Source organism: Fusarium falciforme, chromosome 7 (genome assembly GCF_026873545.1).
Source record: "Fusarium falciforme chromosome 7, complete sequence".
Taxonomy (NCBI): Eukaryota; Fungi; Ascomycota; class Sordariomycetes; order Hypocreales; family Nectriaceae; genus Fusarium; species Fusarium falciforme.
This window is the reverse complement of record NC_070550.1, coordinates 1,947,537-1,960,671: the sequence shown is the minus strand read 5'-3', so window position 1 is coordinate 1,960,671 and position 13,135 is coordinate 1,947,537. Positions and strand designations below refer to the sequence as shown.

Genomic DNA, 13,135 nt, shown 5'->3' with positions numbered 1-13,135 from the left:
CTTTTACATGACCGTAACAGATAAGTTATTGGGAGACCTAATGGGAAGTAGTGTTGAGTCAATGGTAATAATCAGCTATGTGTATGGGAACGCATACTAATCCTAATTCCACGCTTATCGTCGAGCCGAAGACTACAATTCTTGCATAACGACTTATAACTAAGTCCCATTCAGCATTCAAATCCTTCCGGATCGTTTACATTGCTGCATCTGATGCCCGTTGCCTCTTGATCCTCGTCACCACTAACATTAACGAACTCGACGTCGTCCATCACGATACCGTCACAGCCGCCTTGGGACCTGCTGCATTGGAACGCAGCATATCGGCTGGTGTTGATTGTGCCGCTAATGCCCAAGTATTTGATGTCAGATATATCGAATGTGGAGGTGCTGCAGTTAACCTTGGCTACATTGGAGTAGCATTGATTGATAATGAGTGGTGACTTAGCGCCGTCCTCGATGGTGATGTTCTCCCATGTGATGTTGCGCGCGTCTGTGCAAGGGGCGTGCGTCTTGTGTCAGCAGATCTGGTTCATGTTTTGTAAGGAGAAGAGTATGAAATAATGAATAAACTTACAGCCAATACCGGCGCCTCCGCCATTCGGTGGCCACTCATTCTGCTCACCAGTCCACGTCTTGACCCGAGCAACGTAGTTTGATCCATACTGCTTAACGTTGCGGACCATGACGTTTTCGACAATTTCAAAGCGGTTCGAGTACTGCCCAATGCTACCAATAGCAACTCCCTGTCCATCGCGGAAGATGCAATCTTCGATCAAAATGTTGGTTGAGTTTGCCTTGGCTGCAATACTATCGTCGCCATTTTCGATCTCCCACCGCCGAAAGGTAATATTATCCGAGAACATGGTATTGGCGCCGTCAGTATTGCGTGCCGGTTTCGAGCTTCTGCTAATGGCTGAGACAAAGATGTCCTCTAGAACAACATTCTTGGAACCAACGACGGTGACAGTCCTTGCATTGCGTTAGCGAACAGGGCTGTTCAGATTGTCGTTTTTTTCTTTCCAGTCGGAGCGCATAGTAGCTAATTGTACTTACCACATCTGAGGTTGAACAAAACGAAGACCGTGAAAGTAAGAGTCCTGTGCCGTCACGACGAGCATGTGAGGGCGATCTCGATTTCTTAGCACGAATAATATGATCATTGGAACGCGGAAGGAAGGGGAGCCTTACTTGGATAATTTGACTGGCCATTCACGAAATCGTACCAGGCCTGACCGTTGCCATCAAAGGTACCGTATCCGTGCCCCTCCACATTCAGCCTTTTGCCCCCTAGTATAAAAGCTGTCGTTTGATTCTGATACGCTGCCGGCGGGTAGCTGTCCTGGCTTTTCCCTGGGCCAATGGGTAGGGAGTTCTGGAGCCAATACTCAATGTCGGTTCCCCACTTCGCGCGAATGTCAGCATTCCTTTTTGCAGAAGGAATCGTTATGTTCAGTGTAGTTGCTGACCTCAAGACGACCTCGAACGTCAATGTTAACATTATTGAGGTCTTTGAAGCTCAATACTCTCTTGATGTAGTAGGTGGTGTTCTGAAAAATGATGTCGGAATTCTTCCTGCATTCGGTAAAAGCCTTGATGATGGCAGGCGAATCATCACCAGATTTGTTCCCTTGGGCAGGAATCTCGCAAGTTTTGGCGACAGCCCTCTCGATCACGAGAGACAACAACGACCACAACTTCAAGAGGTTACCGATATGCATTGCGTGATGTAGATGGTATTTCTGCGCCGACTGGCTCAAGCAGGTCCAATTTGTGAACTGCGAAAGACTTGTGTGGTATTGTCTTATTCTACAGTCAGAGCGGAAGGTGATTTAAAGGGACTCGACTTGCATCTTCATCTACCGGCCACCAACCCTTCACCATGTGATAAACACCAACCCCGCGCGCCGAGAAGTGTTGGACAACTTTTTCTCTTCGTGGGGTCCGGGGAAACATGTTCCGCCAATGCGGGGAAAATCCACCCCACTGTCGACCGACGATGCATCATGGTCTTCACAGAAGCCGGTGATGCCAAGCAGCCAAGCGCACTTTGTTGAAGTCGCGCTTCCTGATATCTGCGTACGCGTCGGTTAGAAAATGCACATCTCCGGCCATCCACCTCGGATCATCCACCTCGGATCATCCACCTCGGACCATCCACCTCGGGGTGACGGACAGACAGTAATCGCGGTATTAGAAAAGGGCTACAGTTCATTCGGAGCTCGGACTAGTGCATTCGGATTAAAAAGATGCTCAATCAGCTGTTCGGAGTAAATGAGTCGGGCTTGAAATAGAACGTCCCAACCGGGGCAAGGGCACGAAACTGATTGGTGGCTTTATCATTTTGGGTAATTGTAGAGAAACAAAATGAACAAGGGGAGTCAGTCTCTAACCCCACAGATGCCTCGAAAACGCCCTATTCAACTTATAAACATGCTGCTTTTCCTTTCCTTCTGTCCCTAGTTCAATGGCAAATGTCAAGTTAACATGATGGCACGTCTTTTTGCCATGTTTTTTCCAACGTTCTACCTGTTTACGTCCCTAGGAGGAGTCTTTGCGGCTTCCATCGCCACTCGAGCCGTCAATACAGAGCAGGTCGACATAAGTTGGGTCGGGCTCAAACCTGAATACCTTAGCGGCGTCACTTTTGGGGTGCCTTGGCCTCGAGGAAAGTTTAGTTCCGAGGAAACTGAATTCAGGATCTCTACTGGCCCATCCCAATCGGAGCTTCAGTCATGGGTGACTGGATACTGGCCGGATGGGTCTATCAAGTGGTCTGGTCACGCACTGCCGGCATCTTCACCGGTTCCAGACGGCTATACCATCTCCGCCTCTGGTCCTGGTATTGACAACTCGACAACACACAACAGGGCTGCCGGGCCTGATAGGCGAGAGGTCGACATGATGGGGACAGACTCTGGCGACGAAATTATTGTTGATACAGGCAAGATCCGTGTCAAGTTTCCAAAGTCTGGCCCGGCCCTCATCGGTTCTATCGAGACCGCGGGTGGCAAAATCGTCGGCCAGAATGGGAAATTAATCGTTCGATCTCTCAACAACATTCAAGACCTCGAGGATGAGCATGCGAAACACCAAGATCTCAAGACTTATGAGTGCATTGGTCGTGTGACAGAATCAACTATCGAGAAAGACAGCTCCATTCGGGCCTTGGTTACTGTTAGAGGTCTGCACCATTCGAACCGAGAAGGCTTGTTTCGCGACTATCACAAGCCTTGGGTGCCCTTTGTGGTCCGTTTCTACCTTTACAAGGATTCGGAAGCTATTCGTATGGTTCACTCAATTGTATACGATGGCAACTCGGACCATGACTTTATCGCCGGTATTGGCATCCATTTTGATATTCCTTTGGCCGATGAGGAACTCTACAATCGACACATTAGGATCGCAGGGCCCGATGGTGGTTTCCTCAGTGAAGCTGTCAAGGGTATCACGGGGCTTCGGAGAGACCCTGGAGCGGCGGTCCGGCAAGCTCAAGTCGCTGGCAGAAAGACGCCGGATGCTTCTACGTGGGATAGCCGCGTTACCTCGAGACTACACTGGATCCCCGCCTGGAGCGACTACAGGTTAACTCAGCTATCACCCGATGGATTCAACTTGAAAAAGCGTACAGCGCCGGGACAGAGTTGGGTCAAGATTTCTGGAGCCACTCGAGCAGGAGGGCTTGCATATCTTGGCGGCCCAACAGTGGGAGGTCTTGCTGTTGGTCTCCGAGATTTCTGGAAAAAATATCCCACAAGTATTGATATTTCCAATGCTGCTCACGATTTGGGAAGCATCACTCTCTGGTTGTACAGCCCGTCAGCCGAGCCAATGGACTTGCGCCCATATCACGACGGGTTAGGTCAGGATACCTACGAGAAGCAATTGGATGCTCTCGAAATTACATACGAGGATTACGAGCCAGGGTGGAATACCCCTTACGGAATAGGCAGAACAAGCGAGGTCTATATCTATGGATTTGAATCAACGCCTAGCCAGGACAAACTCGCCATCTTGGCCAACCACACTAATGAGCCACCTGTCCTGTACTCATCGGCCGAGAAGGTACGTGAGTCCAAGGCCCTGGGTGACTTCTGGAACGTTCCAGGAGCCACTACCACGACTACTGCCGCCGCGACCATTGAGAGCAACCTCAGGTTCCTCACCAATCATTACCAGCAGGAGGCATTGACCCGTCGTTTCTATGGCTTCTGGGATCACGGTGATTTCCATCATACATATGATTCAGACAGACACACTTGGCGTTATGATGTCGGCGGTTACGCGTGGGACAACTCAGAAATCTCACCTGACATCTTCTTCTGGTACCAGTTCCTGCGTACCGGCGACATTGGTCTCTACCGCTTCGCTGAGGCTCAGGTTCGTCATGGTAGCGACACAGATACGTATCATATTGGCGATTTCAAAGGTTTAGGTACGCGCCATGGCGTTCAGCACTGGGGAGACAGCTCCAAACAAATTCGCATTTCGACACCTATTTACCGTCGAATATTCTACTTCATTAGCGGCGGAGACGAGCGTATCGGTGAGGTTATGCACGAAGTCCTCGATGCTGAGCAATCCTTCCTCAACGCCGACACAGGCCGCAAGGTTCGCGACCCTAACACACCCTATACTCCGGATCCAACGCGCTTGTCATTAGGAGTTGGTACAGAGTGGTCCAACTTGGCCATGGCATTTTTGATTGAGTGGGAGCGCCGCGGACCGAGGTGGCAGGAGGCTCGCACTAAGCTCCTAAAGGGTGCCAATGGCATTGCCAAGCTTAAATTCGGTCTCGTCAGTGGCAGTTTGCTTTACAATTCAAGGACCGGCGATGTAAAGCCCCCGTTAGACGACCCCGACAATGAAGGAAGAGTGGGTGTCGGCAGTCTCCAAGGTTCGTTCGGCATGCTTGAGACACTAATACAGTTCCTTGACCACGTGGCTGGTGATGTACCTGATGGCTTAAAGGACGCCCTGCTGGACTATTGCTATTACTACGGCGCGGGCTCAGCTGAGCAGAGATCACGCTATGGAGAAACTTTTAGTGTCAACCTACGTCAGGGTCACTCTAAATTCAGCGCCTACTCGGCACACGAAAAGAACAACGCGACTACGGCCGCCCGCGCCTGGAGAGAGTTCTTCAACAGCGATGGATTCAAAGCCAGCCAAACTTGGAATCCCACGGTTATCAACAATAGCTCTGTACTGGTTCCAATTGTCGAAGCCGCATGGATTAGTTCAAATAGCCTTGCTCTGTATGGAATGGCGGCGATTGTAAACTTGGCCTTGATCGGGGACCAACTTCAAGATAGTTGACTTTGATGAATAGATTTTCATTCTATAGATGGATGGTCGCGATAAAGGATCATCATGCCCAAGATGTGCATGAAGAGTCATCTCTGGCGTTAGCAGCAATACTGGATTCACCGAGATACTTGGACTGTGAACTTTGACCAGCTTATATTAAGCTTGACGGCGATCGGACGAAGGCTATGGTGGGATGCCCTCGATGCAGCAACTCCCGGAGGACGCAAATGCCGGCCGGGCCGGTCGCTCCAAGAAGGAGAATAGGGGTACCTGGCATGTCTGAGAGTGTAGTATCCGTAATGACTGTAGGGATATGTCTGGTCTTGCGACCGTGACATCGGCGAAAGGCCTGAAGGGACTGCCAGTCAAAGTGCATCTTTATCCCATCAGTGGTCTTAGGGCTCTAAGCCAGAACGTAAATAAATAAGGGTTATTATATCTATTAATATACTTAAAGGTACTAAATATAACTAAGTTATATTAATACCTAAGGTAGCTAGTATATAAGAAAATATACTAAGTATATATTATATATTTAGGGCTTCTTATATAAATTATATTAGATTATAGGCTATAGGTTATAATCCCTATATAAGCCTTTCTTAGATTATAGCTAAATTATAGTATTATATAATAATCTATTATAATTTATATTAATTAGTTAGTATAATAGGTTAGCCCTTAGTAATATACTTATAAGGTTTCTTAAGTTATAATAAAAATTATAAATATTATTTAATAAAATTTAAATTATAATATAGATTAATTAGTAATATAATTTAACTAATAACTAGTTAATTTACTATTGCTTTAATACTATAAAGCTAAGAGAGAAATCCTTATATATCTAAGTTAAGAATAAAATAAATAAAAATCTATTTTTTTAAATTAAATAAATAATATAATTTATTAATAGTATTATATTAAGGTTAAATGCCCTATTATTAGCGCTATAGCCTTATCTAATTAATATTATATATCTTTATAATATACTAGAGGCTTAATTTTTATTTATTTTTAGGGGCTTAGAATATAAGAAATAATTTACTTATATTATTATAATAATTATATGTTTCCTAAGGGATAAACCAGTCGTATTAGGTTTATATTAGCAGAGAGTACTAGGCATAGTCTAAGCAATAGTAGGTATAAGTCACGTCTAGTAATATACTTAAAGGTATTAAATATAACTAAGTTATATTAATAGCTAAGATAGCTACTATATAAGAAAGTATAATAAGTATATTTTATATATTTATAGTTATTTCTTTTAGACTAATATTCTCTAGGTTTAATCTAGGGTAAGACTAATATATTTAATATTTAATCTTAGGACTAATATAAGCGATATTTAGTCCCTTTAGTCCCTTACTTAGTTAAAGTATTTCTATTATACTTCTCTACTTAGCTTATATTATAGTTATAATATAAGGTTCCCCCTCTATTAGTCTTATCCTTAAGATTAATTTTAGCGACTAAGTATTATTAATAAGTAATTTTAATTTATAAAAAATCTCTTTTTATTAATATAATATTAGGCTAAGTTTCTAAGTATATTTCTTTATAAAAACTTTTTAAAGTATAAAGTCTTTTTACTTATATTAAGGCTTTTAGCTCTAAAATTATATCTTATATTTATTATTTTTATTAAGGCTTATCTTATAAGATAATCTCTAATTATTTTAATTATTATTTTAATTATATTAATATAAAGGTTATATATAATAAGGCTAATATAGCTTTTTTCTATAAGTATATATTAATATTTCTTTATAGCTATTAGCTAATCTTTTATAATTATAAAAAATATCTAAGAGTATAAATATCTAGAAGATAAGGAGATTAAGGTAAAGGCTACCTTAGAGGAGGTAATAGCTAAACTTACTTATATTTAGAAATAAAAGAGGTTACTTAAAGCATATAGTAATAAGGCTTTTAAGCATAGCCTTTATGCCTTAGAGGAATTAAGCGAGCTCTATAAGGAATTATTTACTATTATAAAGGTATATTCCTTTAGGGCTATTAATTTAATTAATTAGAATACTATTAGTCTTAATAAGCCTATACTTAGCATTATTAATAGAAGTTTTTTAAAAGGTATTATATATTAGTAAGGTATTTTAGGGGTTCTTATATATTTTCTAAGTCTAGGTAGTTTTTTTATTTAATAAAATATATTATTTTATTATTAATTTTATTTATATTAAGGATATTTTTTATAATATATTCTTCTAGCCTATTAACTTCTATCTCTAATTTATTATTAATTTTAATTTAAATAGTTTTTTTTATTAATTTAAGTAATAAAATATAAAAGATTAAGTAAAGCTTAACCTTAGGTAATAAGTCTAATTTATAATTATATTTTAAGATTTTTTACTTAATTTTATAAGATCTAATATACTTATAGTTAAGTTTTTTATTTTATTATTTTATTTTAATATTTTTTATTATAAAGTAAATTATATTTCCCTTTAAGAAGATTAATCCCTTAATTCTTTTTTTATTAATATATTTTATTATTTTATTCTTAATAAATTTAAGTTTTATTTATATTTCTTTATATAGGTTTTTTAATTAATTACTAATAAGGATTACTTTAGGGTTAATAATTATATTTTTTATTTATTAGTAGGTATTTAATATAAACTTAAAGTTAATATAAGCTAATATAATCTTTATACTTTTATTTATAGCTATATTATAAGCTAGCTATATAGCTAGTAGCTTTTTAATCTAATTAGTTTATTTATAATTAATATAATATTAAAGGTATTATTTTAGTATTTAATTTATATATTTAATTTATTTATTTATCTCTTTATAATATATAGTAGAGAGCTTATAATTAATCCCTAAGTATCCTATAAGGCTCTATTAGAATTTTAAAGTAAATAATAATCCTTAATCTATAATAATCTTAAGTAGTATACTATATATCTTAGTAATATAAAAATAAAAAAAATAAGTAAATTGATTAGTTATTATTAATTCTCTATAGGGTATAAAATAAGAAAATTTTATAAGTCTATTTATAATAATAAAAATATTATTATAAAAGTTTTTAGTAATTAATTCTTTTAATAGGGGTAGTTTAATAATAAAGTCTATAGTAATTAAGTCTTATAGTTATTATATAACTAAGAGTAGTTATAGTTTTTTATAAGGTTTATAGTATTATGCCTTAGTTTTTGTATAGAGGTTATATTATTTAATAATTATTATAATTATTTTCTTTATATTAGGGAATATAAATATTGCTTTAATTTACTCTAGGGTTTTATTAATTCCTTAATATTTATATAATAAGTAATTATATATTTTATATATAAGTTTATAATATAGTTTATTTAGGATTTATTATTTATTAGTTTTCTTATTATCTAGGAGTTATATATTATATTCTTAGATTTATTTTAAGAGTTAATTTTTTTATTTTATTATATAAATACTTTTAATAATAATATAAGATATCCTTATAACTTAGTTATATCTATATAATTTTAGTAAGTCCTTATCTCCTAGTTATATATTATTATAATATATTTTATAATTAAGGTAGCTTTTAGGTCTTATATTAAGGTTTTCTTAATAAAAATATTAATATATTATTTCCTAGAAGTCTTTATTATTAAGTTTTTTATTATATTTTATTATCTAATAGTAATATTTAATAAATTCTTTTATATATTTCTAAGGTATAAAAACATATTTCTAGTATATAATTATTCCTTATTAGCTTTCTATTTAGTTTATATATTTAATTATAAGTCTCTTAAGTTTTCTAAGGGTATTATTAATAATAATTTTATTTTTTTATTTATTTATTAAGTAATATAATAGTATTTATTACTTAATATAAGTAATTATTTATTACTTTAGGTATCCTTTTTATATAAACTATAAGAGCTATTTTTTTATTTTAATTTTTCTAGTATCTAGGTTAGGTTATTAGCTAATAATATTTACCTTATTATTTTTTATTCCTTTAATATAAATAATAATATAATTAAATTTTAAAAGATATTTAGCATATTATAATTATTATCTACTAAGTTTTTAGGTTTTTATAAAATAGGTAATATTTTTATAATTTATATATATCTTAATCTAGTATTTATTTCTAAGGAGATAATATTAAAATTCCTTAAAGGTATTAATTATTATAAGGAATTTTTTATTATAAATAAAATAATTAAGTTTTACTTTATATAACTTATAGGAATAAAATATAATAGGGTATAAAAGTCTTTTATTATCTTATTATCTAATCTAGGCGCCTAGTATAAAATCTAAGGTATTTATTTTAAGTTTAATTTATTAAGATAAATTAAATATCTTAAGTATTAATTTACTTAGGATAAATTCCTTAATTATATTAAAAGCTTTTTTTACTTTATTTTTAAATATAAATATTTTATCTTTCTTTATAAAGTTAATTAATAATATAGTAATCTTCTTAAATTATTAAAGGAATCTATAGTAATAATTAATAAAGCTAAGAAAAGCTTATACTTCCTTAACATTTATTAGTTCTTTCTAATCCCTAATTACTAAGACCTTCTTAAGGTCTATATATATTTTATTATATAAAATAATATATCTAAGGAATTTTACTTTTAAGGCATAGAATATACTTTTCTTAGGTTTTATTAATAACTTAGCGTCTTATAGTATTTATAATACCTTATAGATATATTCTATATATTTTTCTTTTATTTTAAAGAAAATAAAAATATTATCTAGGTAATATATAATAAATATATCTAGATATTCTTATAGTATATTATTAATTATTTATTAAAATATAGCGGGTATATTAATAAGTCTAAAAGGTATAACTAAGTACTTAAATAATTTATACTTAATATAAAAAGCGGTTTTTTATTTATATCTTTTTTTAATCTAGATAAGATTATAAGCTCCTTTAAGGTTAAATATTATAAAGTACTTTATCCTAAAAAGTCAATCCTTTAACTTACTAATAAGAGGCAATAATATATAATTTTTAATTATAATAATATTAAATATTTTAAAGTTAATATAGAGTTAGAGCTTTTTATTTTTTTTTAGGATAAATATAATAAGGTATCTAATAAATAACTTACTTTTCCTAATATATCCTTTCTATAGTATATCTTTAATATATTCCTTTAATACTAATAGTTATATTTTATTAAATAGGTAAAGTTTATTAAAGCTAGGTTATTTTTTATTAATAAACTTAATTTTAAGGCTATAATATATATATTTAAGTAGACTTATTTTAAGTTTTTTTATAAAGAGTTTCCTATAGATATAATATTATAATAAAATATTCTTAAGTTATTTTTCTTTTAATATCTTCTTAGCTTATTAAAGGTTTTTTTTTAATCTATAAAATTATTATATAATATATATAATTATTTATTAGTTTTATTATTTTTATCTATTATAATATTTATATTATATCCCTTTAGGTAAAAAGGTATTTTATATTTATCTTTACTTAATTTCTCTAATAGCTTTAATAAAAGTTTAAGATCTTATATCTAAGTTATTATCTAATATAAAGGGTATCTTATTATTAAAAAAAAGCACCTAGCTAGTTCTCTAGTTAAAATATAAGTTAAATTAGCATAATTATAAATACCTAAGTATAAGATTATATTATTTATTTAGTATAATATTAAATAATATCTCTTAGTTTTTTCCTTTAATAAAAACTTTAAGGTAATTAATCTTATTATTAATAATACTATTATTATAATTAAAAAGAGTTCCTTTTAGGTTAATAACTAAGTAAGGTATTTATTTATACCTCTATAGTAGCTTAAGCCTATTTATTATTATTAGGTTAAAATAATTCTATTTAGCTCTGCTATCTACTAAAGTGTCTAATTATTCTCCCTTGACTTATACTTTTAGTTCTAGGCAATATCGCCTATATGCTCTATTTATAAAGTAAAAGGCCTTCTAGGGCAATTCCTATCCTTATTTATCTATCTATTGCCCTATATTAAATAAGCTATTTAGTTTTTTAATATTATATAGCTAAAATAGTTAAACTTATATTTACTATTTATATAGGCTTTATAATTATAGTTATTTACTTAGCTATTAATCTATTCCTAATAGCTTTATTTTATAGCCTTATTATTATTATAGTTATAGTCTAGCTATTAGGTTTTTAAGTAAACCTTATTAAGGTCTCTATATTAGATATATTTAGTATATTCTTATAAGACCTTATCTATAGGTCTATAATCTTTTCTAAGGTATAATTAAATACTTTTATATTATTCCTTATTAATAGTATTTCTTTAATAGGTTAGGAAGTTAAATCCTTTCTTTACTATATATTCTAGCTAGTTATATATAACTAGTACTTATTATTTATATTATAGGTATATTTCTTTGCAGTAAAGGGTTACTTTTATATTAAGATAACTCCTATTTAATATTTCCCCTTATTTTATTATAATTCGCTATATAGCAATAATAATCTATTACTCTAGGCTAATAGCTCCTTCCTTTAAGGGGTAAAAGCATAATATAATAATACTAAGTCTTTTATATTATTCCTTTACCTTATACTAAAAGGTTTTATAGGCTAGGTAGGGTTTAATATTAGGTTAAGGTAGTTAGACTAGAAAATAGTTATTTTATTATTTATCTATGATATATATGCTATAATAGTAATCTTTATATAATACCTAAGAGATTTCTTTATATTATAGGTATATAAATATTATATATAGGTTATCCCGTGGGTTATAATAGGGTTTAAGCTATCTTAGGTTTAGTGCTATTTCCTCGTAGTATATTTATATATAGATATCCTCTATATTATCTATATTCTATTATTTTCTAGCTAGTTAGATATATTAGGTAGCTATACTAAGCTAGTAATATTTACTAGTCCCTTTGCGGATTAATACCTTATAGTTATCTTCCTAGAGTACTATATATTAGCTATACTATTATCTATAGATTTATATAATATTTTATTCTTACTATATTTATATTCCTATAGAATACTAATTATAATTAATAGGTTTATAATATCTATTTAGCTAAGTAGTAGTAATTATTTATTATTTATTAATAAGGTTTTTCTTTTTATTATTTAATTTTAATAAGAGGTTTTATATATCTAGGTTAATAAGGTATAATTAGTAGACCTTTAGAGGTTTAATTAATTTATAAAGTTATTTTTTTATAATATTACTAATTATATAATTATTAGTAGCTTATTCCTTTATTAGGTAAGTAGCTTAGTAGGGCATAGTAACTTCTCTAGGTTAAAGTCTTATTTTATTATATCCTTTCTATACTATTTCTAGTATTTTAGTAATATAAATAGCTATCTAGGGGTTATTATTTTAGTTAATTATATTTAGGTATTTCTTACCTTCTAAGAGGTTTTATTATAGCTTTAATTAATAATATCCTTTTTTAATATCTTATTATTTCTTTTAATATTTATTAACCTTATAGCCTTTTTTATAGTAATAATAATACTTAATATCTTTATTATCCTTTTAGGCTACTCTAAGTTCTATAAGTCCTATATAAGTCTTATAAGATATATTACTCTTAGCTTATTCCTTTTTTTAGGACTAATTAGTATTATTCTTATTACCCTAGATTTATCCCTTATTAGATTTTTCTATATATTATTTAAATTATTAGTTATTAATCTTAATAGCTATATTAATATAATCCTAAAGGTTATTAGGTTTTTCTATTTTATAGAGTTTATCCTTAATCTTATCCTTAAGTCCTTTATAGAATATAATCTAGAGAGCACTTATTCCCTAGTTAAGAAATAAGATAATTTATA

The 13,135-nt window shown here is 32.0% G+C and overlaps 2 protein-coding genes across 2 annotated transcripts; one reads left to right on the top strand and one right to left on the bottom strand.

Annotated features, from left to right (window-relative positions):
• Positions 1–170: 170 nt before the first annotated feature.
• Positions 171–1,721, bottom strand: NCS54_00920500 (Hypothetical protein; the record flags this gene model as incomplete). The annotated part of the gene is made up of 5 exons (XM_053154560.1): positions 171–493; positions 578–972; positions 1,057–1,132; positions 1,192–1,405; positions 1,470–1,721. 5 exons carry the CDS (start codon positions 1,719–1,721, stop codon positions 171–173), a joined length of 1,260 nt encoding a protein of 419 aa, XP_053010535.1.
• A 787-nt stretch (positions 1,722–2,508) lies between these two features.
• Positions 2,509–5,319, top strand: NCS54_00920400 (Hypothetical protein; the record flags this gene model as incomplete). The annotated part of the gene is made up of 1 exon (XM_053154559.1): positions 2,509–5,319. One exon carries the CDS (start codon positions 2,509–2,511, stop codon positions 5,317–5,319), a length of 2,811 nt encoding a protein of 936 aa, XP_053010534.1.
• Positions 5,320–13,135: the final 7,816 nt, after the last annotated feature.